The sequence below is a fragment of the Suricata suricatta genome, chromosome 6 (assembly GCF_006229205.1).
Source record: "Suricata suricatta isolate VVHF042 chromosome 6, meerkat_22Aug2017_6uvM2_HiC, whole genome shotgun sequence".
NCBI lineage: Eukaryota > Metazoa > Chordata > Mammalia > Carnivora > Herpestidae > Suricata > Suricata suricatta.
This window is the reverse complement of record NC_043705.1, coordinates 35248891-35276772: the sequence shown is the minus strand read 5'-3', so window position 1 is coordinate 35276772 and position 27882 is coordinate 35248891. Positions and strand designations below refer to the sequence as shown.

The following is a 27882-nucleotide window of genomic DNA, read 5'->3' as shown; positions in this document are numbered from 1 at the left end:
AAAAAAAAGAAAAAGGAAGTCTCAGAGGATTGGCCTTTGACCTTGTAAAAGAGAGATGTTAAGCTAACTAGGTTTATCTGATATGTCAAATTATGTGGGAAGCTTGTCAAATAATAAGTGATGATAAATCTTCATAGGTTATATGTGTATGAATGTCTATTACTAATATGTGTATTCCAGAAATTGTTCAGAGTTGCTAGAAATTTGTCAATATTCTCATTGTCCACCTATTAACTGAAATTATTATATGTCACAGAAGTAGCTTTCACCAGATCTGTAAACATGGCTGTTTTTTAAGTCTTGTCATTTATAGACAATTACTATTTTACTCTGATGCTTTTGCAAAGGTACTTCATCTTCAGAGAGATTCATGGAAAAGACTCTAGACTATAGATTTCTGATAACTCTAAGATCATAAAACTGAACTGAGTAAGAATATCCAGAACTACTGGAAAAACTGGAATCAGGCAGAACAAGAGTTAATAACATGAGATTGAATGAATTGATGAGAATCGTTATAATTTTTTTAATTTCTTTTTTTTGTTTTTTATTTATTTTTGAGAGACAGAGAGAGGCAGTACAAGCAGGGGAGGTCAGAGAGAGAGGGAGATACAGAATGTGAAGCAGGCTCCAGGCTCTGAGCTAGCTGTCAGCACAGAGCCCAACACGGGGCTTGGACCCACGAACTGTGAGATCATGACCTGAGCTGAAGTCGGACGATTAACTGACTGAGCCACCCAGGTGCCTCTATCATTTTTTTGGAAACTGTTTCTTTGAAATAATGTTAATTCCTTAGGTTTTCTTTTTCTTCCAGATGTAAGGAAAACTTTTTATCTTTTTCTTAAACTCTGTATGACTTAGAGTAATTTTGTAAAGTTGGCCTTTGTAAACAGAATTGAAACATTTACTTTTACTCCCTATCTGATCCCTCCAGAATTCAGAAACCTATTGAGTATTCTTATTTTCATGGCAGTATAATTATTTGCATATGTTCAGTAGAAAATGTTCTCCTTATAACAGGACCCAACTGCAAACATTGCTTGTATTACCAAAGCTTTGACTGGAATGTCATCTTTGAGAATATGTGTACAATCACATACGACCAGACAGTTTGAAAGAACTAAAGTTGACCTCATGTAGCCAATAAAAGGCTCTTGGAAAAACTAGCCTGATATCTTGCTTAAGGGTTCTCCGTAGACTTACCAGCTGGGTGAGGGAGGTCGCTTCCTGGCAGCCCTTAGGAACCATCAGGATTCCTTAAAAAGGGAAGAATTCATGCAAATCTGTAGATATTCCACCTGAAGTCTGATGGTGAGTTCTTGGCTTGGTTTCTTAGTCTCAGAGGCTTATTAACAGTCCAGTCTAAGATTCATTATGAAAAAAGTTCAGCAGAGCAGTTAAAAAGAGCCTAGATGGTTGATCACTATGCTTGCTGCATTTATGTAAGTAATCAGTTCAAATCTAATGAGACTAGAGTTATTTTGCAAACAGATTAGTCTTATTGTGTTGATCTTTGATACAGATGAGGATGACTGTAGAGGAAAAACCTGTTTCATAGGAAGTTATACACAAGGTTGTAGACATTAGATTCTAGTCCTCTTCATTGCCTTTGAGGTTTTGCTATAACATATGTTATATGTTAATTCATCCTTCTGATTTGGAATCACTAGTAACAAAGACTGCCTGGAACCCTCCTTGGAAGAGACCCAGGCCCAGTCCTCTGCACTACCCTTACACAAGTCAAACCCCAGGAACTTGATTGAATCTTGGGTTTACATCTCCCTGTTAAAAAGTTCTCCTCCAGAGGTGTCTCAGTGGCTCAGTAGGTAAGCATCCAACTCTTGATTTCAGCTCACGTGGTCATCTCATGCTTAGTGGGATCAAGCTCTATGTCGGACTCTGCACTGACAGCCTGGAACCTGTTTGTGATTCTTTCTCTTCTCTCTCACTCTGTGCCTACCTATTTATGTGTACTTATGAACACACAGACCCACATACGGTCTCTCTAAATAAATAAATAAATAAATAAACTTTTTTTTTTAAAAGAAGGGGCTCCTCTAGATTCTTGGAAATGCACACCAGCTAGAGGTCTAAAATTAATATTGACTAGGGTGTTTCCTTCCCAGAAGCAGATGGCCTCTTGAGTGGACAGCTCTCCCAAGTTCACAGATCAAGACCTTCATCTCCAGCATTAATAAACTTTATTCTTTTTGCTTTTTTGCTGCTTGCTATTTCTCTCTGTTAATGTACAGGACAGCAGTGCCCCTTAATTCTGGCCACTGTCACCGACTCTACAAATCAGGCCATAGCTGCACAGCAAAAGTCCCTAAACTTTCCTGCTAAGGTGGATTTAGATAATAGAATTGCTTTAGCTTGCTTATTGGCTGAACAAAGAGGAGTCTGTGCCGTAGCAAATGCTTCCTGCTCTACCTGAATCAATGCTTCCGGTATTATACCAAATACAAGGAAGTAATAAATATGCTGCTTGGCTAACATAGGGTGATGCCCTTGTAGGGACATTTTGTCGTTTATTTGACGCCAGCTGGTTTGGTCCATGAGTGCCCTGGCTAATGAGTGTACTTAGGTCTCTTGGTGTTCTCCTCCTCAGAGTTACCACTGCAGTCTCCCTGTGTGCTCTGTTCTAAGAGGTTTAAGTTCACGTTTGCAGCCATCAGTAGTTTATCAGATGGTCTCACTGCTTGGAGAAGCAGAAACCAGATGAACAGTGAGAGGAATGCAGTAACAGTTCTTCCCCAGATCTGACATCATTCCCTATGAGTTACACAGTGAGACCTGAGCAACTTAGTTCTGATGGTAACTGAGAGAAGCATGAATATCAGATGTTTGGTCGATCTCTTGTATGTAAGAGCATGACCAAAATGGAGGAATTGCTAAGTTAATTACATACAGAGGCCATCCAACTGATGTGACTCTAGTGCGGTGGCTGCCTGCCTAAGCCAAGGAACCCACAATCGAAGCCTGTAAATGCCTAATGGTTATGAAATCAAAGCACTAAGGACAACCAGTCACTAAAAGCCAATCAATAATTTCCTAACTTCTGCCTCTTCTCTATAAAAAGTCTCTCCCTAAACTCCTATTGGTGGAGTACTTCTAACTGCTTCTAATTTGGTGCTGCTTATTTCAAATCCATTTTTTTCTCAAATAATATAAGATAGTAATGTTCATTCTACATGCTGTAGTAAATGAATGAGGCTAATGTAGTCAGAGATGACTACCTAGAAGCCTGAGGACCGACCTGCTTGTCCTGAGGGCTGAGGGACCCAGGTATCAGCCTCCTAGAGGAGGTACCTCATTCACGGTACCTCAGAGCCAGCTCTGCACCCTAGAAAACTTAGAAGGATGTATATTCTGATGTTAGGATGAGCACATCTTTCTATTTTAAAAATGCTGTTTCTCTTTGTGTGTGTGTATGGGTATGTTTCCTGTTCTTTGCATTGATTACACAGGACCTGATCACTGTGAAACCCCTCCTTTATGGAAATAGAAATGTCTTTCTCAACTACTTTCTGATCCTACCTATTATCTATAAAATATGCTCAACTTGTGTCCCAAAAGTTTGATTTATCTGATTTTTCTTGCCTGGGAGTCATTCATTCAACACTTATTGACTGAGTTTTCTTAATGTGCCAGTTACTTCGGTAAACACTGGGGATAGAGAGGTAAAGACTGTTCCTGAATCTAAGATGTTTACAGTTCAGGGGTGGGAAACACAGGAATGGTAAGAGAAGGTAAGACGTGCTTAATGGTGGTCAGGTTAAAGTTCCATGGCCTTTGACTTGGGGCAAGTGGGAAGACTTCTCCGATGCAGTGACATTTGAGGTGTAGCTTGAAGGAGGAATGGAAGTATGGCTTTTCAATCAGGAAGTAGAGCGCTGAATAAGACACAGAAACCTGTGGTTCTAAGAAATAGGTGGGTTTGTCAGTGTGCTTGGAACGCCACTTGAAGAGTGACAGAGGATGAGGGTGCAAGTGAAGGGGCTGTTAGGTTTTAAGGAATTTTGCTTGCTGCAAAATTAGGTGAAGGCTTTGTATGGAGGAGATTGACTTCTGTAGATAGCTTTTTAAAACATGGCTCTGGCATCAATGTGGAGAATGGATGGAGACTGTCACCATCTTGAAAACAGAAGTGATGAGGGGTTGACCTAGGGTTACAGTGGTGGAGGTGGGTGAAAGAAAGCAGTGGTGATAGAACCCATAGGAATGGCTGCAAGAATCCAAGACAAATCAGTTTGGACAACTGAGTAAGGGATGAAATCATCAACAAAGAGGAGGAGAAAGTCTCAACCCCTACCATTTCAGCTTTTCAAATCCAAGCCATCCTTAGATGCCACTCATTTCTGCATAGGCCATCTTGCATCCTTGTCTCCCGAGGGACCATTCTCTTGCTAGAGTATCTATTCTAGGAGTCAGCAGTGAACAGTTGCCCACTAAGCAGGAGGCTGTTATTTCATGCATGTTAGGTCTGTTTCCTATACTAGAATGCAGGGCTGTGGTTCACAAGCCCCACATCTCATGCTGTCCTGTTATTCCTCCCAGTGACACTGCACAGTATCAGGCATTTACTGCATGTTATCTGCAATAGGCATTGTGGCCTAGTGCTATGCTTGCAAATGAAATCTTAAATATAAAATAAATATGTGAAGTGGCAATTGTAATATAGCAGCTTATCTATGATACATTCAAGATACATGGTATAATTTATTACTTGCCCATAAGCTACAACACAGCCTGCTTAATACCTTTCCTTAAATTCCACCTCTATACTATAGTATACTTGAGGTCCATGCAAAAAAGTAGCTACTTTTTATATAGAAAATGGATGATTAAGTCTTTGGTGCTGTGAATTTAGGTGATTAACTAGTTGGTACCTAACCTTCTAATTTCTGTATAAGTCTAATTACATGAAATAGAAGTGGGGGTTTTGATTTTTTAACTTTGCTTTTCTGTTTGGAGTATCATTGAAACTACTGTATTGTAAATGACGGAAAATAATTGCATATGTTAAAAAAATAAATTGTATAAAAAAATAAAAAAAAATAAACACTTTCCTCGGAAAAAAAAAAAAGAAAATGGATTCTACCTCTTGATAGAATTACAAAGGCACATGGCAAAAGACAAGGATACAGAAAGGAGTGAAGAATTTGGATCATAAATGCAATCAGCCTACCACATCCAGATTCCAATCCCAGCCCTTTTGGCCATGTGGCCACAAGCAAAACACCTGAAAACTGGCTTAAAAAGTACTTACTTCTTATAAGCATGATTGTTTGCATTAAATAAAAAAAGACTCATGTAAAATACTTAGCATAGTACCTACATAAATAAATATGAAGACTTGTGGTGGCACAAAAATAAAATAAAATAAAATAAATATGAAGTGTAGCTATTCTGGCTAATCCAGAATATGCGGCTTCCTCCCATCTAGGGCTCCACAAGACATGGTTTGAAAACTTTTGGCTTAGTGGACTGGCCATTGGTTTTGGAGGCAAAACTGGGTTCTGATCCCCGCTCTGTCTCTTACCTAGTTGTGATGGGGAAGACAAGTGGTAAGGCAGTTCTGAATTTTCTTCACTTTCCCCTCTGTAAAACAGAGATGCTTATACTGCCAGTGTAGGCTTATTGTGAGGACAAAGTAAGGCAATGCATGTAAAAAGGTCTGGCACCTATTAAATGCTTACTAGGTCAAAGTAGTTGGTAAGAATAATAAGACACTTGCTAGCGGATGGAGTAACTGATCCTTATGGAACTGGTACCTGTTTAGTCTAAATAAACTTAACTCTTGCTCAGGTTAGGAAAAGCCAGGGTTTGGGTGAAGTTATGGGGGAGTGTGAGATCCTAGGGGACCCACTCTTGTCTTACGCTGGCTCTCTCTACTCCATAAACCCACAATCGCCTGCCTTTGCATGAGGATCCATCAATATTTAATGTGTGGGTGTCAGTTGCTGTAAACCGAGCATTCCCCAGCACCAACTTGAATTAATTATATGCAAGAGGAGAGAAAATAAAATGCCTTCTCTTCAGAGCCCTAAGTTTTACTGGCTGCGCTGAACCCTGGAAACCACAGGGTGAAATTTCTACTGATGGAGGACCCTGAGAAGAAGCTGAACCAGAAGAGTGACGGCAAACCACGGAAAGTACGATTTAAAATCTCTTCCTCCTACAGTGGCAGAGTGTTGAAGCAGGTCTTTGAGGATGGGCAGGAGTTAGAGTCGCCAAAGGAGGAATACCCTCACAGTTTTCTCCAAGAGTCCCTTGAACCAATGGATGGTGTGTACGGGTCTGGGGAGGCCCCCAAGCCCCAACCATACTCCCCTAAGCTGACTGCTCAGAGGATCAGCGTTTTTAGAGAGGGCAGTGCCTACACTTTGGCGGGCAGCCAGTCTTTCTTCAATGATTACAAGGCGAATGACCATAAGGTTGGTATTGAACACAATGTATAAACTTTAAGGACTAAAATGTGTATAGTAAAATGCCTGGTTCAAATTTGTACATTACTCATGCTCCAGTACCAACCAGAGCTGTAGGTGCACCAAATGGGAAGTCACTGTTAGAATAATATTTCTGGAACAAAAATAACATGCTTGCTGACCACTTATTGGAAAGTGCAGTAAACGTACATAGTATTCAGTTCCATCCAGGGTAGTAAATTGTAATTGGGTCTTTGGCTAGGTTATCCCAGTAAGTAAATTTAATAGAGATGCAGTGGTTTTCAGGTTGCCAGACTGGCATTTTAAAAAATTATGTGACAACTGGTTGTTTTGTTTCCAGAAAGAGCTGGGTATTGAAGGTGCTTATTTTACTCCAGCCAATTGTTCAGCTTGTGGTTTATCCATGTCTTGTTTTATTTCCTTTCTCCCTCCTGCTTAAAAAAAAGTTTGTTTATTTGTTTGTTTGTTTTGCCCGTCCATTGTGTGTTAGCATGAATACTGGATGATTGGAGTCCTGGGAAAAAATGGTGAAAAGCAAGTCAAGCAGAGGAAGTGTTACATGGGGAAGAAGTTCGAGCTAATAGTTTAGTTGACACCTGTATTCTATCTGTTAATTTGATTATTTCCCCCAGTACCATAGGTAATCAAAAGCACATACGTGATTTTCTTTTAAGCTAGAAAAACTTGGAAAATATTCACTGATTTCTAAAAATGAAGAGGAGATGTGTATATGTTTACCAATGAGATCATGAATGCCTTTTTTTCCTTTAAGATTAAATACAATTATATAATGTGCCAGGTTATTAATGAATAGTGCACCAGGATATGCTCTCATCTTTAAAGTGTGGAATTCAGATAATTAGTCTCTAATCATTTTTATTGTTAATTTCCTAAGGGAACAGATAATTTATCTATGGCAAACAAATGCATTGGCCTTTTTGGCCTTGCTATGAGTGAAATTATGGGCAGTCCACATTTATCAAGGATAAGACCGGGTTTCTTTTTGATAACAAAGGGAGCTGGAGTGAACAACCCTTTGTGTCAGTGCAGTAACTTATGCATTACAAAGCAATGTCACATACTTTCTTTTTTTAAAAAAATATTTATTTAAATTCAAGTTAGTTAATGTACAGTGTAGTATTGGTTTCAGGAGTAGAACCCAGTGATTCATCACTTAAATGTAACACCCAGTGCTCATCCCAACAAATGTCCTCCTTAATACCCATCACCCACTTAGCCCATCCCCCCCTCCCCTCCAGGAAGTTCTCTGTATTTAGGACTCTCTTACGGTTTGCTCAGGTCTGTTTTTATCTTAGTTTTCTTTCCCTTCTCCTATGTTAATCTGTTGTTTCTTAAATTCCACATATGAATGAAATCATATATTTGTCTTTCTCTGACTGACTTCACTTAACACAATACATTCTAGTTCCATTCAAACTGTTCCAAATGGCAAGATTTTGTTCTTCTTGATCACTGAGTAATATACTTTTTCACTGGGTCTTCATCACAACCTTGAGGAGAAAGGCAAAATATGCTCATTTTCATTTTGCAGATGAGTAAAATCGAGTGCCAAGTTATTAAGGGGTCTACCAGTATAAGAGAGTCATTAGTGAACTGTTGGAATAAGAACTCAGCTCTTCTGGTGTCTCATGCTTTTGACCCTCTGGAATACTCCTTTTTAGAGAATAAGGCCATTAATCATAATGATGATGCTACTAGTAATAGTTACCATTTATTGAGTGCTTTTTATCTCCTAGGTTCTTGGCTATGCCTTGTACTTACAGTATCTCTTTTAAACAGAATCTTATTTGTAGGTTTAGCCTACAAAGTTGTAGTTTATATAAACCTTGTATAAGCCGACGGTAGATAATATTGGACCACTTGACCTTCACAAGTCATGTGTCAAACTTGACATGTCTGTAAATGTATGAGTTGGTAAAGACTTATAAAATCAGATAAGTAAGTCATCATCACAGTGCCGCACAATTGGTTTAAGCACAGTTTTCTGGAACCGTGTTGAGAGTTTGATTCCTGGTCATCTGGTTTCCTGCGTGATCCAGTCATCTTTGTTTTCGCTGTTGCCTGATCCAGTGCTGCCAGTCTTAGCCAGCCTCTGGGTTAGAGGGGGATCTGGACAGACTGCTGCAGCTCCACCCCTGGAACAGGCTGTCAGTGCGGTATTCATGAAGAAGAAGGAAATGAGAGCTTTCAATAGTGAATCCAGCTGTAAAATAAAGCCTAGAAAATAGTGACCATGGAGCAGGGCTGCACAACAATTAAAAGTAAAGGCTCTGAATTTGAACAGGCATTTGTACACCAATAGCATAGCAGCTTTATTCACAATTGCCCACAAGTGGAAACCTCCCAAATGTCCATCAGTAGATAAATAAGCAAGTAAAATGTGATCTATACATACCGTTGAATATTATTCAGCCTTAAAAAGGAAGGCTGTTCAGACATAAGCTACAACATGCATGAAACTTGAAGACGTTGTGCTAAGTGAGATGAACTAGTCATAGGGATAATTATATGATTCCATCTATATGAGGTGCCTAGAGCAAACAGATTTATAGAGACAGAAAGTAGAGCAGTGGTTGCCAGGGGCTGGGGGAGGAGAGAAGTGAGAGTTTAATGGGTATACAGTTTCAGTCTGGGAAGATGAAAAAGCTCTGGAGGTGGTTGGTGGTAGTGGTTTCACAAGAGTATGAATGTACCAACGGCACTGACCTGTCGGTCCACTTAGAAGTGGTTCAAGTGGTAAATCTTATGTAATATATATATTTTACCACAGTAAAAAGAATAATTAAAAAAGAAACAGGGGCTCTGATGTCCCCTCTACCTACTTACTATGGGAGTTTAAGCAAACCACTTAGTCTCTCTGAGCTTTAATGTGATCATCTGTGAGATGAAAGTAATAGAAATATCAATTCATGGGCTACCTGGGTGGTTCAGTCTGTTAAGAATCCAACTCTTGGTTTCAGCTCTGGTCTGGATCTCACGGCTCGTGAGTTCAAGCTCTGCGTTGGCCTTTGTGCTAATAGTGCAGAGCCTGCTTGGGATTCTCTCTCTCTGTCTCTCTTTCTCCCCCTCCCTCCCTCTCTCTTCTCCACCCCTGCCTGCATGTGCACACTGTCTCTCAAAATAAAAAAATAAACTTAAAAAATGTATCTACTTATGAAGACTGTTGTGGTAAAAAAATGTTTGTACATAAGAAATACTTAGCACTGTACCTGAAACACTGAATGTGCTTAGCTGATGTTCCCTACTATTGTGATAATGACCAGGTTCCTATCAAAGAATAGGAACTGAGTCATTTTTAAAAAAATTTTTTATGTGATAGAGAAAGAGAAAGTGGTTATAAACAACTGAATATTTTAAAGAATTGAAGCCAAGTTTCAGTTAAAAAATGGAAGGGAAATGGCACTTACTAAGCATGTGCTTTGTATATATTTATGTAATTTCATCTTCACAGTAACTCTATGAGAAAGAATCTTACAAATTGGAGAAACAGTGCTAGGAGTTTAGTAACTTGCAAATCTTACACGGAAAAATTGGCCTCAGGCCTGCCTATCTCCAAAGTCCATTGCATTTCTAGGACCCAGGAAAGCATCCGTGCATTTTTTTTTATAGTTTTTACATTTTTTTACACTTTTTACATTTTTAAACATAGAGCCATGGAAAGGTTTCGTGGTATCTAAAGAGCAGTCTGCAGGCGTGTTCCCTCTACTGTCAGGGCATTTATGAAGCTCAGTCACATAAGCTGCCATTCTGGGCACTATGGAAGGAAACACAAAAAATTCCTGGCTTCCTTATGGCCTGCTGTAATGTAATAGTGGGTGTTCCTCCCAGCCAATGGGGCATAACCAGATAATGTGAACTTTAGTTACACCCAGAGCTTTCCTTAGACACAAGGAAGAACTTGGCTGTCAGGATGACTGAAACTTTAAACACACCTTAAAGGTGATTTGGGACCCTCCTTCTTTGGAGTACATTAAAAATAAATTTACAATCTTGGGTGTCTCATATACTGACCAGCTTGGAGACAGGAGGTTGGACCAGATGACCACAGACTTTTTTTCGATATACTGTAAAGAGTTTCGCCCCAAGAAAACCAGTTCTATGTGTGAAGAAAAGCTCCCTAGTAACTGAACCTCTTTGGCTATTAGTGGAAGTGGAAATGGAACCTTCCAGAAGTGCCACCATCTTTATCTTCTGATGTTCAGAAACTGATAGTCCAGAGTGTGAAACAGGAGCCCAGTGAGCCCTAAACAATAGGAAATGGAAGCTGCCACATGATCCCTTGAAGAGAGGGAGAGAAAACAGGGCCAAGAAGGAAGCTGTGGCTTCATAAATAATGATTGAAAACTCTGTGGGTCTTTCAAGGAAGGGGGCCTGAGTCCTGAAGTCCTGTTTAAGCCGGGTCGTGACTGCATTAGGGTTGTAAAGAGGTGACTGCTTAAATTGTGGCGTCTAGTTAGATTTGGTTTCTCCAGTTCCATAAGTGTGGGGCAGAGTATTTCACATTGGGGTATTGAGCGGTGTAGCATGATTGTGCGTGCACTGCCAGTGGACACTTTCCAATACCATCCACAGTAACTATGCCTACCAGTGCATACTATTTTTAGCTTTTGGAAACCCTGTCTTATATATTCTCCATTGCACTCCTACCTTTAGAAGTTGATACAATTATCCTCAGGGATGGGAGTCCAAAGGTTTAACTACAAGAACACTGCACAATTGGCACAGAAGCCAGAAGAATATTGGGGCAGGGTCTTGAAACGTTGGCTCCCAAACAATAACCACTACATTACTGGGTTTAGGGATGTTAGAGGTTCCCTAAAGAGAGCTGTGGGTAGCAGGAGGGCACTCAGGAAGCTCAGGACAGCAACTACTTACCACCCAGTATCACAGTATTCTTCTGTTTTGATAATCACTTTGTCTGTGGTGAAGCCCATCAGTGAAGTCCATCAGTTAGATGTCACCCCATTTGCAGAGGAGCAAACCGAGGTTCTCAGAGGTCATGTGACTCTCCTATATCTCACAGTTGGTGAACAGCAGAATTGAGATCTGGTGTAGTTTCCCTCCAAGCTGTCGTAGCTCTGGGAGGAAATACGTGTTCTCAGTTCATAATCCCTAAATATTTACTCTCCATGCTTCTCTACTGCATTGTCATACTATTGCCAAAATTATTCCTTAGCAAATTGTTAGGTAGTACATGATAAATCCATACGAAGGAACATGAGCTATTAATAATGATGCTACAGGGGCCCTGGGTGGCTCAGTTGGTTAAGCATCTGACTCTTGATCTCAGCTCAGGTTCAAACCCCGCATTGTGCTCTGTGCTGGGCCTGAACCTACTTAAAAAAAATAATGATGCCATACAAGTATATTTACTGACATTAAAAGATTTTCATATTGTATGAATAATAAAAACATTACATACATGTAAGATCATTGCATACATATATAAGATTATTATATATTATGTATATACATAAGATCATTATATACATAATAATCTTATAGGTTTTTTGGGAGAAGATGCTGTGAGTAGTACAGGGTAGGTGTTAAGAATATGGACTTTAGAGTTACACAGACTGGGGTTCAAATCCCAGCCACAGACCCTGACTAACTGTAACCTTGGGAAGCTCTTTACCTCACTGTGCCTCAGTCTCCTCATCGGTACAACGTAGAAATCATAGCATCCACCTCAAGGGATGGTTGAGGGGAAAGTGAGGTAATGTTTGTAAATGCTTAGCATTGTGCCTGACACAAAAGAAATGCTACCTGCTATAATAAAATCATGATAATTCAGTAAATTTTGTCTATTATCATTTATGCTTAAACATTTTGGAGAGCTATTTATTTTTTTTCAGCATTCTTCTGTATTCACTAAACCCTTGTTGTGCCCAGACCTGCGTCCGCTACGGTTGCATGTGGTGGGAATAGAAGTTCTGGCCCTGCCCTGCCCTGCAGTCCTGGTTACACAATTAGTTCAGCTTTGGTTGGGTACCATCAACAGGCGGAAGGGATCTGGTGTTTAAGGATTTTAGAGAGAGCGAACAAACTGGGGAGGGACTTGTAGCTTCAGGGTCTGTTGGAATCGAAAGTGCTAGATGGTTACAAGTTCTTTCCCTCCTGTTGCCTGGGATGTTATCCAGTTCCTGCAGCCCTGGATACAGTGACTGGTGTTAAATCTCCATGCTCGTTCTCCATTTCTCTAGTCCCCACCGATTATAGATTTTGGAAAGATAATCATCTACACGAATAACCTGAAAATCATCCGAACCCCCATGGACAAGAGAGACTTCATGAGGAAAATGCTTCAGAAAGAAGAGGAGGCTGAGGAAGAGTCACTGACGAGCAAAGAAGAAATCTATGGAGACAGCGACCAGAATGATGGGCATTTGCCAGACACGGAAAGCACATTCCCCCGTAACCCGTGCCCACAGGTGTGTCCAAATGGTTGGCTATCCTGCTTGGAGCTGGCCCTAGAGCTGTGGTCCTAGATGGTTTTGATTTTTGCCCTACTTAAGGGAAAACTTGGATATAAATACTTAAGATGTCTAACTGTTAAAGATGTTAATGAGTTGTAAGTTTATTATTGTATTTTAGTGGCACGTCATTAACAATTAGTTATGTATATATTTCACATACACACAATTTTTTTTTTGATGACTTCTTTTGAGAGCCGATTAGGTATTCATTGTTTTCACTCTGCCATGTGGAAAAGATCAGCTTGTTCAAGAGATGGAAAAAATCAACTCTGTTATTTTTCTTAATGGGTTTGCTTGTGTTGCTCTTAGTGGTTTGTCCTCCATCCAGTGTCCTTGAAGAAATCTTATCAAGACATGCATCCAGATTTTGCAGATTAGTTTAGTTAAAATTAAGCAGTATCATCTGTAAGTCTCCCAGGGACAAGAGCCCTTCACTAGGTTGTGATACGCTCAAAGTGAATGACTGAGCCGGGACACCATTGTCACTTTGCATTCAGTGAGGTCACTTACATCATGATTAGTCCAGGGTCCCCTGGGTGTCATATTTGGTCGCTGTCTGACCTAGTAAAGGTGCCAATGTCAATTAGCTAATTAAAAATTAGTATGATGGTTTATTTTGAAGATACTACTGAGGCTTAATTTCTTGCCTTTTTAAGATAAAAAAATAAAGAGAAATAGGATTTTTTCCCTCCCCACACTCCTCTGAGTTGTGCACTCTTCACCTTAGAAACTGTTGCTCAGATATGCTCAGATGAGGGGTAGGGTGATGATATTCATTAGTTCACAATGTGGGGTAGGGATTGGGAAAAGCAATTTTGATGGATTTAAGCTGAGAGAGTAAAAGCTTGGGTAGCAGCAGAAATGAATTTTCTCTCTTTAGATCCCGTCTCTGGGGAGTTGCACCTTTCTGTGGGCCTTACTCTTACCTCCCATGGGTTGGTGTGACAGAATGGGCAAGGGGCTTCCCCATACTTGAGTGATATTCCCGCCCTAGTAGGGTCTAGAGGACCAGAACAAGAATATCATGACTGGACTCTAGCAAAAGTCTCTTACTAAAAGTTCTGCTCCCAGTGACTCATGTTTCTTTCCAATCTGATCTCCCACTTGATAATATATATTTGAAATGCAAATATGATCATGTCACCCTTTCATCACTCTCTTCCCCCACCCCAAACGTTCAGTGACATCTCATCGCTTGGAATAAAGCCAGAACTTACTCTAGAAAGCGTTGTATAGCTTGGACCCTCCTGGCCTGCTTTTTCTCCTCTTACAGTTTTCCTCATTCTCTCTATCCCAGACACACTGCCCATCCCGCTACCTCTCATGTGTTCTTTGCCCTTTCCTACCAGAGGAAACTGCCCCGTGCCTAGAATGTTCTCCAGATTCCCCACTGCCTTTCCCTTAGCACCTGAAAGTGGAGACATCGCTTCCTCAGAGGGGCCTCCCTTGGATTCTGTGAAGATAAAATCCCCAAGGATGGACCTCTCAGGGTGTCCCACAGTTGCAGTCTTAAATTTCTCTGTGTAGTTATTTGGTTGATGTTTGCTGTCACACACTAGAGTTTTGTCTCCATGAGAGCAGAGGCCCTATTTATGTTGGGTGTGGCATGGTAGTTCCAGTGGTACAACAATAAAAACAGGGGCACCTGGGTGGCTCAGTCGGTTAAGCATCCGGCTTCGGCTCAGGTCATAATCTCATGGTTACTGAGTTCAAGCCCTGCATCGGGCTCTGTACTGACAGCTCAGAGCCTGGAGCCTGCTTCAGATTCTGTGTCTCCCTCTCTCTCTGACCCTCTCCTGCTTGTACTCTGTCTTGTCTCTCTCAGAAATAAACAAACAATAAAAAAAACAATAAAATAAAACTAAGCCTGGCACAGAGTAGGTGTGCAGTAAATACTAGCTAAATGCTGGTGGAAAGAGTATTGGAATTCGGGACCAGAATGCCAGCTGGTAAGAAATTACTGCAGCTCTGCCCTCTCTTGTCTTGTAAGTAGCACCATTCAGAACCCAGCTTAGCAGCAGGCCGCCTGCTCAACATTGTGACCCAAAGCATTACCTTCCCACTTGAAAATTTATTAATTTTATTCTCTTTCATAGCGTTTTGTAATTTGTGGGAGCATATATTTTCAGAAAGGAGCCAGAAGTGATGAAATGCAGGTCACACTGCTGGCCTGAATAAAAAAGTGGCAACGGGCCTGACATGACAATTATCTGTAAATTCAATTTGGAGAGATCCATGTTTTGGGGCTGTAACACCATAAACTAGGACAGAGGCGGGCAGCAGAAAGTTGCCGTGAAGGTTATACTTCCCTTGCCTGTCTTTTAAAGTCTGTTTTAAATTGCTATTTGTTTGCCAAATCCCTCATGCAATAAATGCCCAGCCAGGTTTTATTTTAAAAAAGAGGGTCAGAGAACATCAAGAAGTCCCTTCTGACCGGGAGACTCTTTGTCCTGTTATATGGAGCAGGGAAGTGGTGGGAACCTCAATGAAAGAGCAAGGGCAAGGCTAACTGCCAGCGGTGCTAACCCTCTGTATTAGCCAGAAAAGAAGAGGAGAGGAATAATTGAATTGTGCCACCGTGAAATACGGAAGGGGGTAAATCTGGCCATATGTTCCGTGGATTTGAGACCATAACTCATCTGGACTTCTTTATGTCTTATGTACTCCTGCCTTGGAAATGACACCATCAACAATGACAACACCAACAATGGCCGTTTATTGAGGGCTCATGATAGCCAGCCACCATGCCCAGTACTCTCCCTGCATTAGTTTGTTTCATGCTCAGAAGGACTCTGTGAGGTAGTTCTTGTTAACAGTCTCCTTCTTTAGCTGGGGAAACTAAGGCACAGAGAACGTAGGTAACTTGCCGGAGGTCATCAGAGCTGGTGGTCTACCTGACCACCAATCTTATCATCTTAAGCACTCTGCTGAGCAGCCTCCAGATTGGTGCCTGTTAGCATCTTCAGGGCGATGCAAGCCTCTGAGTCTGCAGTGTGAAAGCTGAGGCCCCTTCCCTTGGCCATGGAACTCGTAAGAGTGGTTTGGGTAGGCCTGCCAGTTCTAGGACCTAAGCTGTGCAGGACAACGATGTTCTAAGCCCTCTTACTGATTATTATCTGAGAAGAGATTAAAAATGCTGAGAAAGGAAGACAGAAGCCTATATCCCTCTTGCCTTGTATAGAGGCTCAGTAGCCCTTGATTTAATCACTAACTGATTAAATGGCGTGCTGAGGGCAAGTGGCAGGGTGAGAATGGAAACTCCAGGGAGGCTTCTAATACTGCCTCGTATAGCCACGTGACATTAGATAAAATTTGATCGATGATTTGTTTTTGTTCTCTGCAGGCAGGCGCACCAGGTCATTTCATTAATCTTTTCATATCTGAACCTGGTATTCTATGCAAATTAGTTTTTGGATGACGTGTATAGCATGATAGTAGGAATTTACTGTACTTTCTTTGGCAGCACTGACAACATTAAAATCTCATGGGATCAAGTACAAAACTTGTGGGTTTGGCAAAAGAAAATGGACTATGACCATTTCCTTAAAGAATATTTTGGCAAATACACTTATTTTGAATACTTTAAGGGAAGAAAACAAGTTTCTCCATTGTTGATATGTTAAAATAGGGTCATAATCAATAAAATGTTAACAGAAGGGTACATTTAGGTTTTTGTCAGTTGGATGATCACTTCCATTCCCTCAGTCTAGAATGAATAAAATGTGGTATCTTCTTAGGCACTTGCAGCACAACGGAAATATTTTCGGAACTTATGCCGCCCTTTCCAAGATTATTTTTCTTCTTAAATTCTTAAAGAAAGCTGTGTTAGCTGGGTGGAGCCACCCGGGGGATTCCACCGTCTTGTTAGGTCCCAGAATTTAAGAATCAGAAGGGTTCTCCAGACATCGTTGTTTTGTTTGTTCATCTGGCAAACATGTGAACGGCACCCACTGTGCCGGGCACTGCCCTAGGAGTCTTGGCAGTGACCGTGACAGGGGCTAGCACAGAGGGCTTCCTGTCTGGTCAGCAGGAGCTTTCAGTAGAGGATGAGACCTGCCGTGCTAAGGGCAGGAGAGGTGGAGCCGGACTCCTGGGCATCTGCAGCAAGATGGTAATACTTACACCGCCTCCCGGGGGTGTTGTACGGATTAGATGGATTGCTACAGAGGAAGCTCTTAGAACAGCACCTCACACCACGTAGGCACCCCGCGACCGTCCGCTGTCAGTATTTGGCAGTGAGGTGAAGTAGGTCCTTGCCCTGACGGAGCACTCAGAAATAACACATCAGATGGTGACCCGGGCAGCGAGGAATGTAAAGTTGCAAGACATCGTAGCAGGGGATGGTGTCTTAGAGATTCCATCAGGGAATTGCAGTGAGAATTCGGTGCCTCTGGTCAGTCCCCTCTTTGGCATTTGTGGGAAGCATCTTCTACTCTCTGCCTCTGCCTTTGTGGTCACCCAGTGCTGTTGTGCCCTGTATTTGAACAGTGGTCTCTAACTAAGCCCTGCCCTGTCTCTTGCAGGAAGGGGAGCTTCCCGAGGACAACTGTTTTCACTGCCGAGGGTCAGGCAGTGCCACCTGCTCTCTGTGCCACGGCAGCAAGTTCTCCATGCTGGCCAACAGATTTAAGGAATCCTATCGGGCCCTGCGGTGCCCTGCCTGCAATGAGAACGGCCTGCAGCCTTGCCAGATTTGCAATCAATAGCCTGTGGCTTTGTGTGTCCGCTGTTGTCGCATCCTTCCTGAAGTTCAACTGCTAATAAGCCACCCTCTCCTTCTTTTCCCTCTCCCAGCAAGGAAGCCACAGTGGCTAGGACCACTTCCACCACTGCAAAACTCAATTACTTGATGACATTTCGCGAGGCTGGTAACATCTCCATGTGGTTCTAAGTGGCAGAGGCATTTTTGAATTAGAGTCGGCTCTGAAACGGGTTCTAAAATTATCCTTCCAGGAACATGTGCATGTATCTTACTTGACTTAGCTCAGTTTTTCCCTTGCACTAGTGAGCAAATAAATGTACATTTCAGGCAGCAGGTTGAAGTCCTTTTCTGGTTGGGAGTTCTTTTGCAAAATTATGCCATGACAAAGGAGTAAAAAAGGCAAGTTTCTGTGTAACTGAGTTCCTGTTGCTGAGAATGCATTTCAAATCATTAGTGGTCAGCTTGAATTTTTAATTAAGCAGAAGAGGAAAGGGATGCCTGATGTGGAATGTACTGGCAGGCCACCGAAAACAACGCATGTGCTTCACGCTGAAGATGGGCAAACTGTGGGGGCCCTTGCCTTCCAAGTCCCGAGTCTGTCCTGTGTGATGTGCCTGGGGAATAATCACGCAGGCAGGGAGCAGTGCAGCTCCTTAAGACCAGATGAGATAAGACACTCCTGCATATGTCTCTGGACTGCTGACGTTATAAGCCAAGTCAAAACTACTTAGGATAAATTTGGTGCTTAAGTATGTGTGTGTGATATGACTTCTTGCAGCCCCTGACTTATCAGCAAATAAATAAATGTATTTCAAGTCTGGGATACAGTGACAATCTCTTCAAAAAAGACTGGATATTTTATAGATATCTATTGGGAACAGCTAAAAAAACAAAACTAAAGATGACTTTTAAGAGTTGTCTTTCTACCGGTGGTGAATACACATATTAAAGGTAATTCTTTCCTCTTAAAATGGGTTACAACACTAGAGAGACGCTTTCGTTAATGCACTGCTGCAGCTCTAACGCCACACCCCTTGCCCCTTGAGAATAACCCTGTAAAATCTGTTGTGTTTTGAGACACATGGCTTTTCTATGATGATTTTGATTCTCATCACTTGATGTTTTCAAGATTTGTTTGTTAGTCTCTAAAATGCAACTGTTAAACATACAATGAATGCTTTTCAGGAAACAAACCCTTCTAATAAAAAGATGAGAATATTTTTTGAAGCCATCATAAATTTCACCTGTCCTCTCTTACCCAGAATGATAGAACTGTTGTTCAGAGACTTCCTTTGCTTCTGCACTTAACTGTTTCCTGAGTCGGTTCATGGTTTTTCACAGCTTTTGACTCTCCTGTTTTCCCAGACTACCAGAGCAAAGAAGGATCACAGGAGACCCTCAAGTGCATTCTTCTGTTTTTTGATAGGAACACTTGACAATGAATATCTCGAGCCCTGTGTGCCTGACATACATCGCTGCCCAGATGGGCACCACCGCTTCCATAGTGCATGGGACTTACAGTTTCAGTGGAGGAGACAGACCTGTCAATAGATAATTACAACAGAGTGTGACAAGTGCTGGGGTAGGGGAATTGCCAGGGGCATTTGAAGCGCATGGAAGGGACATCTAACGTAGCCTGAGTGGGGTCAGAGAGGCTTCCCGGGGGAGGAAGTATGGCAATGGTGGCTTCTTTGCCTTCCTTCATGCTTTCCATCCCACACTAAATGCATCCACTAATGATTACATTTGTTTATTCAGTGAACAAGTATTTATTGAGCACTGGTGATGTATCATTAGACAAAACAGACAAAATCCTCGCCCCCATGGAGCTTACAGTTTGGTGGGGAGGTATCAAGAACTAAAATCATATATATTTAATATATCATATCTATTTTGAAAGACAACTAAAAAGTATGCAACAGAGAATAAAAAACAATTACATATGCACATCTGTAATGTATAAGGTGTTAGAAAAGGATACAGGCTTTGACGGAAAATGAAACAATACGAGGCATAAAGCGTTAGGAGGGGCCGCGATTTTAAGTTAGTTTTCAGGGAAGCTGCGCTGAGACCACTTACTTTTATTTGTTTATTTTTTATTTTTATGTTTTGCATTTTTATTTAATTTATTTATTTTAATTTACAACCAAGTCAGTGCACCAATGATTTTCGGAGGAGAAAGTTTCTTTTAAATACAGGCCTCAAGGAGATGAGGGAGTGAGCTGTGGAAATATCTGGGGAAGACGGTTCCCGGCAGAGGACACAGCAGGTGCCAGGCTTGGAGGAAGAAGAGCAGGACGTGGTTGGAGAGCCGCAAAGAGACCAGTGTGGCAGGAGTGCAGGGAGCAAGATGGCGGGCGTCCGGGGCCAAGGTCAGAAAGGAAGGTGCATGCGTGTTGGCGTCAGGGGGCACCTGCCCCGCAATGCCCAGTGAGAACCCGGGTTTACAGGGTGAAGTGCTGCCCTGCACTGGGCCTGTTGTCCGTCCACCGCACAACCTCTGCTTCCCCACCCTCCTCTCAGTGCTGGGGCGGGACACGTGCAAACTCCACCGCCCAGAAATCATGCCTGCTGGCTCCCTGTTAAGTCCTGCCAGAGGGTGGAAGATGGGAGGTCGGAAAGTCTTCCCTGCTTTTCTGCCGGGGATCCTGACAGCCGTTCTCACGCGGCAGCTGCATCAGCAGCAACAGCAGCTGGGAATGCAGGCTCAGGAAGCTCTGTTCCAACTGCAGGCACTTTGATGGCTCCCATTGGAGGGTCAGTGTTCCACCATTTTCCTTTTTTGTTCCTCCAGCCTAAGGGGAGTAGTGGCTTCTACAGTTACTAATCTTTGTAATCAATCCCTATAATCTACATCTATATAATATATGATATGTATCTATCATCTATACCCTTGGAAATATCTAGAGTGGTTTCTGGTTTCCTGATTGAATGCCAACTGATAAAAATATTTTGAGCAGAGGAGGGTCACAGTCTGATTTGTATTTTAACCAGGTTCTCTGGCTGCTGTGTTGGGAGAAGACGCCAGGGGACACATGTGGAAGTGAAAGCATAATAGGAGACCATTGCAGTAACCCTGGTGACAGTTTCTGGTGGCCGGGGTCAGGGTGGTGTCAGTGTAGGTGGTGGAAGTAGTTGGATTGTGGATATACTTTGAAGCTAGAGCCGTGGAGTCTGCCTACTGTCCTTGGAACCCAGAAATACTGCTTATGACCAACTGTATTCAAACCTTATCTGAGTTTCTTACCTACTAGGGGAGTTAAGTTTGAACTAAAAATCCACTTTTTGATTTGTGATCTACAAACATTGCCAGTGGTTCGGGCAGTGTCGTGGTTACGTTTAGTGTCATGATACGGATGGCCAACTAGCACTCCTAAGACTAGAAGAATTCCTTCAGAGCTAGAAAAAAATATGAAGGTGTTATGCCCAGATTTCAATATCGTCCCCAAAAGCCAGAGACTGCCGGGGAGACCGAGTCACACATGCAAAAGCAAAGGGCTTTATTATTATTATGGGCTCAGGCTCACAGACTTCACCAACGCAGTGGATCCATGCTGAGAGCCCCGAACAAAGGGGAGGGGGAGGGCCTTTATGGGGTTCGGGAAGGGGGAGTTACAGGAAATTGTGACACAGGTACAGGGGTCCAATCATTATCTCCTAACATCATTGGCAGTAACCTTAACCACACACATTGCTTAGAGTGTCTGTTACTTTTGGTGGGACCCAATCACAATATTTAGAGTATTAACCAATTACAGAGTGGACCCAGGACCCTCATGTAGGGTGTAACTAGCCTTAAACAATAAGTGATTATCCATAGCTTCTATCTCTAGGCCTGCCCTTAGGAGTGTTAAGCATTTTAGTTGGCCGCTTCTGATTGGGTGTTACTAGGGTGGTCCCTGGTTGAACAATCTGTGCCCTTTTATTGTCTAATGATTCTGGGAAACAGACACTTAGGCCTCCAAGGTCAGAGGGAAACTTGAAGCCTGTCATGGAGTCAGTTTGATTCAGACCTGCGTCCTTACAAAGGTTAAAAAATATCCTAATAGATGGGGCACCTGGGTGGCTCAGTTGATTGTCTGACTTCAGCTCAGGTCATGAACCCACAGTTCATGGGTTCAAGCTGTGCTCAGAGCACAGAGCCTGGCGTCCATGTCGAGTGCTGTGACTCTCCCTCTCTCTCTCTCTACCCCACCCTAGTCCCTGTTCACACTATGTTTCTCTCTCTCTCAAAAGTGAATAAACATTAAAAAAGTATATCCTAATAGATTAAGAAGGTGGGGGTGGTGGTGGAATATTATTCGGCGATCAAAAAGAATGAAATCTTGCCATTTCCAACAATGCAGATGGGACTAGAGTGTATTGTGCTAAGTGAAATAAGCCAGTCAGAGAAAGATAAATATATGATTTCACTGATATATGGAATTTAAGAATCAAAACAGTTGAATATAGAGGAAGGGAAGGGGAAAAAAGATAAAAACAGAGAGGGAGGCAAACTGTAAGAGACTCAAATACAGAGAACAAACTGGGGGCTGCTGGAGGGGAGGAGGGTGAGGAGGGGTGAGGAAAATAGGTGATGGGCATTAAGGAGGGCACTTTTGGGGATGAGCCCTGGGGGTTTATGTCATTGATGAGTCGCTGAGTTCTACTCCTGAAGCCAATACTACACTGTATGTTAACTAACTTGAATTAAAAAAATACTAGTGATTCAATAATTAAAATAATGCTATATGTTTTGAAAGCTCCAAAATTTTTAACTATGTCAATATACTTCAATTTAAACATTTTTAAAAATTAATACATGTTTTCAAAAGATACAATATCTATCAATTCCCTTATCCATAGAGCCGTTACTCATTGGAATTCGACAATGTTCCAAGTATTTATACTTGGTCCTCAAAATTCCAAGATGAAAATACTAAGTCTTAGTATTTTTCATTAATGAAATCATACTCTTGGGCCTCCGGTAGGAATAATAACTGAGTCTGGTTGTACATCTCTGGGAGCACTGACGCTTACTCCAGTGATTCAGTTCCTGTGCTGAGCTGGGTCCGCTGGGCCGGCAGCTCGGGCCGTATGACAGAATTTACGTGTTTATATACTCGCTTGGACAATCACAGATGAGCCGTACCGTGTGCAGGACACTGTTGTAGGCACTTGACACTTACTAATTCCCTGAATTATCCTAAAACAGTGGAATTAATTCTGCGTACTGGTCTCCTTAGCCCCACACATGCTGTTTCTCTCCGGTCACATCCCCGCAGCCCATAAAGATGCAAGCCCTTTCAGTGATCTTCACGAAACGCCTTGCCTTCCTGGGCTTTTGTGAAAGTAACACCCGCTAGGGAAATGGGCGTGGTAACAAGGCGTGAGGTATATTAGGGTAGCAACTCCACTTCACTTCGCACGACTGGTTTCGCTGGTGGGCTGGCCTCTTCCAGCCATTCTGCTCACTCCTCCTTTCATTTGTACCTGTCCACGCCCACGTGCCCTCTGTTCTGCTGGATCCGTTAAACAGTAACTTGTCTTTCTGCCCCTTTTCTCAAATGTGGCGTAGCCTCGGGGCCTATCTACTCCGCTCACAAAGATCTGCAGGGCCAGCCGGTTTCCCCTCATAAACCCCACCCTTGTGGGCAGACGCCTGTGCTTTGCAGCGGCTCCTTTCTGCCCTCCCTGCCTGTCACGCTGTGGGGTGAGGAGGGTTGAACCCATCTGCCTTAGCGGTGCCACTACAACAGCGCTACTTTTTTCCATTGTTATTTTGGCTTCCAGGTAAGATCACTTTTTTAAAAAAAATTTACTTCTTTTGAGAGGGGCGTGGGTGGAGGGGCAGAGAGAGAGAGAGAGACAGACAGACAGACAGACAGACAGGGAATCCCAAGCAGGCTCCATGCTCACAGTGCAGAGCTTAATGCAGGACTCGATCTCACAAACCGTGATATCATGACTTGAACTCAAAATCAAGGGCGGGATGCTCCATGATTCAGCCACCTCAGGTGCCCCTAAAGTCCACATTAAGCATGAACTGTGTGAACCATAATTGACCTTTCCAAATGTAACTGGCCAGGGACACCAATTAAACTTAAGTTTATAAGAAAGATGATGTTGTTCTTTCTAAGTCTTCCACAGATCGGAATCACTCTGCTAATACATGCATTTAGACAGGTGCCAGTGACATTTATAAAAAGTTTCTGTAGTTCACTAGAGCTTAATCTGAGTGAATTTTATGATAAAGGTAAATTTGAAAGAAATGCTCACAGTTGTTTTTATCACCTGGCCTAATTACTTGCATCTCATTTTCTAATTAAACACAGTAATTACAGAGTGTTCACATTCATGCAATTAGGTGAGAGAAATGGAATTCTGTCACTGTTGGAATTATGGCATATAATTACTGCCTGTGTTAAAGAACATGTAAAACCTAGAGGAGGAAGGGCCTGGAAACATAATACAGTATAACTTCCTCATTGTCTGGTGGGGGGGGTGTGGGGGCAGGTGGTAGGAATGCGGCTGTTAAATCAGGCCTTGACAAAACTAGTGTTAGCATTTATTTTCTTTAAAAATTTTTTAAAATGTTTATTTATTTTGAGAGAGAGAGAGAGAGAGAGAGAGAGACTGTGAGCAGGGGAGGGGCAGAGAAAGAGGGAGACACAGAATCGGAAGCAGGCTCCAGGCTCGGAGCTGTCAGCACAGAGCCCCATGCAGGACTCGAACCCACAAACCATGACCATAGCCGGTCAGAAGCCCAACCATTGTGACTGGGCCATCCAGGCACCCCAGCATTTATCTTCTTTAACAGTATGACACTTCTGTTTAATCAGTTTTTCAGCATCACTTCTATCCAGCTGCCAAGTACTTCTTCCCCTGTTAATGATTATTTCTCACAAGATTATGGGAATTAATTCATACTAAGTTGTGAATGGCTAACAGATTATTGACCATGTCTGCCTTATAGGTTCAAAGTGTTATATTATTGAAGGACTCCTGTGAGTAAGGCCATGAGAAACAACAGGGAGTCAGAAGATGAAACATAGTACCTTTTCTTAGGAACATTATAGTTTCACAGGGATCCAGAGATTTAAATGAACATTTGCAAGATAACATGATAGCTATTATAGAGGGGGAAGAGAACAGAGAATGGCTAACTCTCCTTTAGTTGTTCGTTTCCTTCCTTCAGCTATGAGCTCCTTAAGGGCAGAAAGTGTGCCTCACCCATCATTATATCCCCTGCACCTGCCACAGTGCCTGCTCTATAGAAGGTGTTCAGTAAATATTTGGTGACTTGGTGTTTGCAGAAACATGACATTTGGTTGCACATACAGGACCCTCAGTGTATTCTTGGGGGCCAATGTCTAAGGAAAATTCCACAGGTAGACAGCTTCTAAAATGATTCCAAGTGACCCCCCACCTTTTGGTGTTCTGGCCTTTGTGCAGTCCTCTCGAGTGGGAACCAGACCTTGGGACTTCCTTCTCATGATGTGCTATGGCAAAACTGAAGGGATGTCCCCTCTGAGATGAGGTTATAAACACTATGCTTCTTTCTCTGGCTTTTCTTGTTTGCTGACTTGCTAAACACAGCTGACCACGTTGGGAGATGCCTTAGGCAAAGGTGCACTTGACAAAGAATAGAGGTCCACAGAGCCTGGCAGTAGCCAGGGGGGAGCTGAGCCCCTCAGTCCAGTGACCCGCTAGGACATGAAACCTGCCAACACCCTCATGAAGAAGCTTGGAAGGTGCTCCTTCTCTAGTTGAGCCTGAGCCCCAGGGTGGATGACATCTTAGTTCCAGCCTTGTGAGGGACCTTGAGCTGGAACCAGACTGTTAAGCCCTGAGCTGTGAGATGATCAACTGTGAGTGAATAAATGTTGTCTTAAGCCAGGAAGTTTGGGGATCACTTGTAAGCCAGGGACAGAAAGCTAACCCAAGGTGAGATGATAGAGCCTCTCATCTCCAAAGGGTTTTCCCATGGAGAGAAATACAATCGTTTATACTTTGTTTTATGCTCAGATTATGAAGTTTGTGAATCTCACACCCACAACTGAAAACCAATTTTTCTTGAGGCCTTTAACCATTGATGACACATTTATTAATCATATCATTTTAAACAATTTAAACTGGCAGCAATTATGTATTCAGAATGGCCAATCCTTTTAAACACTTTAAAACCTTCGTTCATAAACATTCGAAACAAAGATTGCAGAATTTATTGCTATAATTTCACTTAAATCGACTCTAAAGCGTCAATATCATGGGTTTAATGCCAGTCTTCTTTCTTTTCTTGTTTTCCTCTGCTAGTTTTGATATACCATGAGAGCTACAGCATTATTATTTTTACTCCTTTTCTTGGGTCACAAAATTCTTAGTAGATCTCAAAGAAAAGATTACGTTATCAGAACAGCCTCGATTGTAGAACTTGGTTTATCGACTGATTAATTCTTGGTCACACTTGTTTGTTTCTCCCAAGGTGATTCCAACCCAAACCACATTTACATAGTGAGCTTTTCTGCAGATAAATGATATCTGTTATGTCAGCGAGACTATTCCAGGCCTTATCTTATGCCTAAGGTTTAATTTTGCAACCTAGTGTCTATCTCGAGAATTGTTTTTTAATTATCATTTGGCCACTGTGATATAACCGATTATCCTGTCATCCTCAAAAATTCATTTTACTTCTTAGCATTAAAGACTTATACCTCCCTTGTTAGCCTTGAGATTTAATCTCTTAAGAGCTGAAAGACTGAGTCTCTGTAGTTAGTCTTTCTTTGTAGGTCATCCAGCTAATACATTACATTTATCAGTATACTGTGTTTCCTCTTGCTCTTTGGTTACTGTGGGTGCCCACCCAAGCCGAAGAATCCTTTCTCTTCGTGGCATCTGCTTTTTCTGGGACTATTTGGCTTATAGTTTCCAATGTTTATTTCCTTAAATGACTAACGATAGGCATATGACTATGCTTTATAAACACATAAGATTAATAGAAGAATTCCCAAACCCTCCTGATTATTAAAATCAATAAAAAATATATGTGGCTTCTTGCATTCACCATTTTCTATCAAGTGACCTTTTGCGCAGACTTCATGTTAGCTTTTCTACTTTGAGTCATTTCCGGTTCATGGCCTTTTGCAAGCCTTATCCTGTCTCTGAGCCATGCTGATGTTGGTCATGGTGGTGTTGAAGATGGTGATCGTGCTTTTGATGCTCAGATTGTAAGTTCATCCTAAGGGACAGAGCTTTTTTTTTTTTTTTTTTTTTTTTTAATGGGCAAGACTATAGTGTCAGGGGTATACATTTGGGTTATAAAACCATAAAAAATACAACCAAGTCATTATATAAGAAAGGAAAGGGGGTGTGATTAGAATGAGGTCCATCGAAGGAGCTTGTGGGATGAGTGGAAAGTTCTATTTTCTGGCCTGGGCATACATTTGATGTGTGTGTGTGTGTGTGTGTGTGTGTGTGTGTGTGTGTGTGTGATCAGTGCTTTATTCTTACAATAAATATTTTATTTAAAAGAAGTGTCAGCTTATAGTCAGTCCTTTATATTGGCTTCTTTATCCTTCATACAATGCCCCTAACACTCTTGAAAACATTCTTGCTTCTTGGTAACAATAGGATGTTGGATAAATGTTCTTAATTTTTTTGTGTTCTCATCATGGTATTGCCTCACTTCCAAGGGCTTGTGTTTCTTTTGAATAGGCAGTAATTCTGAAGACCAGGAGCTGGGCTCTGGGGTGCACTTGAGAATGTGTGGTGAGCAAGAAGGCATTGATGTTGCTGCTGGGCCACTAACACCTGAAAACATACTTATTAAAGTTGTTATTTTACACTGATATTTCCAGCTTAACTTACTACATTGCTCTTCTCTACTTTTCCTATATAAGGTTTCATCAACTATAAGCCTTTCTCCTGAATTGACAGTCTTTTTGGTACAATGAAACTCCTCAATGGAGCAAGGCATGCCTTACATCACATTTTTCTTTTGGGTATGTAATTTCCAAACTTCTGTTATTCATATAATTTATAATTTTTTGTATATCTTCCAAATTCACAATTTTGTACCACCTGTATTACTGGTTTTTAAAAACATTTTTGTTTAATCAACATTACACTGACCTCCTTAAAATAATTAGATTCATATTAAGCAATAATATCTATGGCACCATAGGGTTTAATTAACATGTGTTTTTCCAGTGTCCATTAGGGTGGATGTTGGAATTCAAAGGAACTCAAGAAATAT

The 27882-nt window shown here is 41.8% G+C and overlaps 2 protein-coding genes across 3 annotated transcripts in view; both read left to right on the top strand.

Moving 5' to 3' along the window:
• Positions 1–6101: 6101 nt before the first annotated feature.
• GRXCR2 (glutaredoxin and cysteine rich domain containing 2) lies at positions 6102–18471 on the top strand. Its single transcript, XM_029942180.1, has 3 exons — positions 6102–6437; positions 12674–12901; positions 17470–18471. The coding sequence occupies exons 1-3, from the start codon at positions 6102–6104 to the stop codon at positions 17650–17652; spliced, it is 747 nt and encodes a 248-aa protein (XP_029798040.1). The 3' UTR covers positions 17653–18471.
• A 4706-nt stretch (positions 18472–23177) lies between these two features.
• The window catches only part of PRELID2 (PRELI domain containing 2), an 88459-nt gene continuing 83754 nt past the window's right edge, over positions 23178–27882 (top strand). For both annotated transcript variants that reach the window (XM_029942184.1, XM_029942183.1), the window contains exon 1: positions 23178–23420. The gene's annotated coding sequence lies outside the window, so the exon portion shown is untranslated. The remainder of the gene's footprint in view (positions 23421–27882) is intronic.

What these genes read in the sequence shown, in the direction of transcription:
- GRXCR2 (XM_029942180.1), top strand. Translation starts at nt 6,102, where the DNA reads ATGGAGGACCCTGAGAAGAAGCTGAACCAGAAGAGTGACGGCAAACCA. An exon ending in ACAAGGCGAATGACCATAAG is followed by an intron (nt 6,438 to 12,673) that starts GTTGGTATTGAA and finishes CCATTTCTCTAG; the next exon opens with TCCCCACCGATTATAGATTT. An exon ending in CCCGTAACCCGTGCCCACAG is followed by an intron (nt 12,902 to 17,469) that starts GTGTGTCCAAAT and finishes TGTCTCTTGCAG; the next exon opens with GAAGGGGAGCTTCCCGAGGA.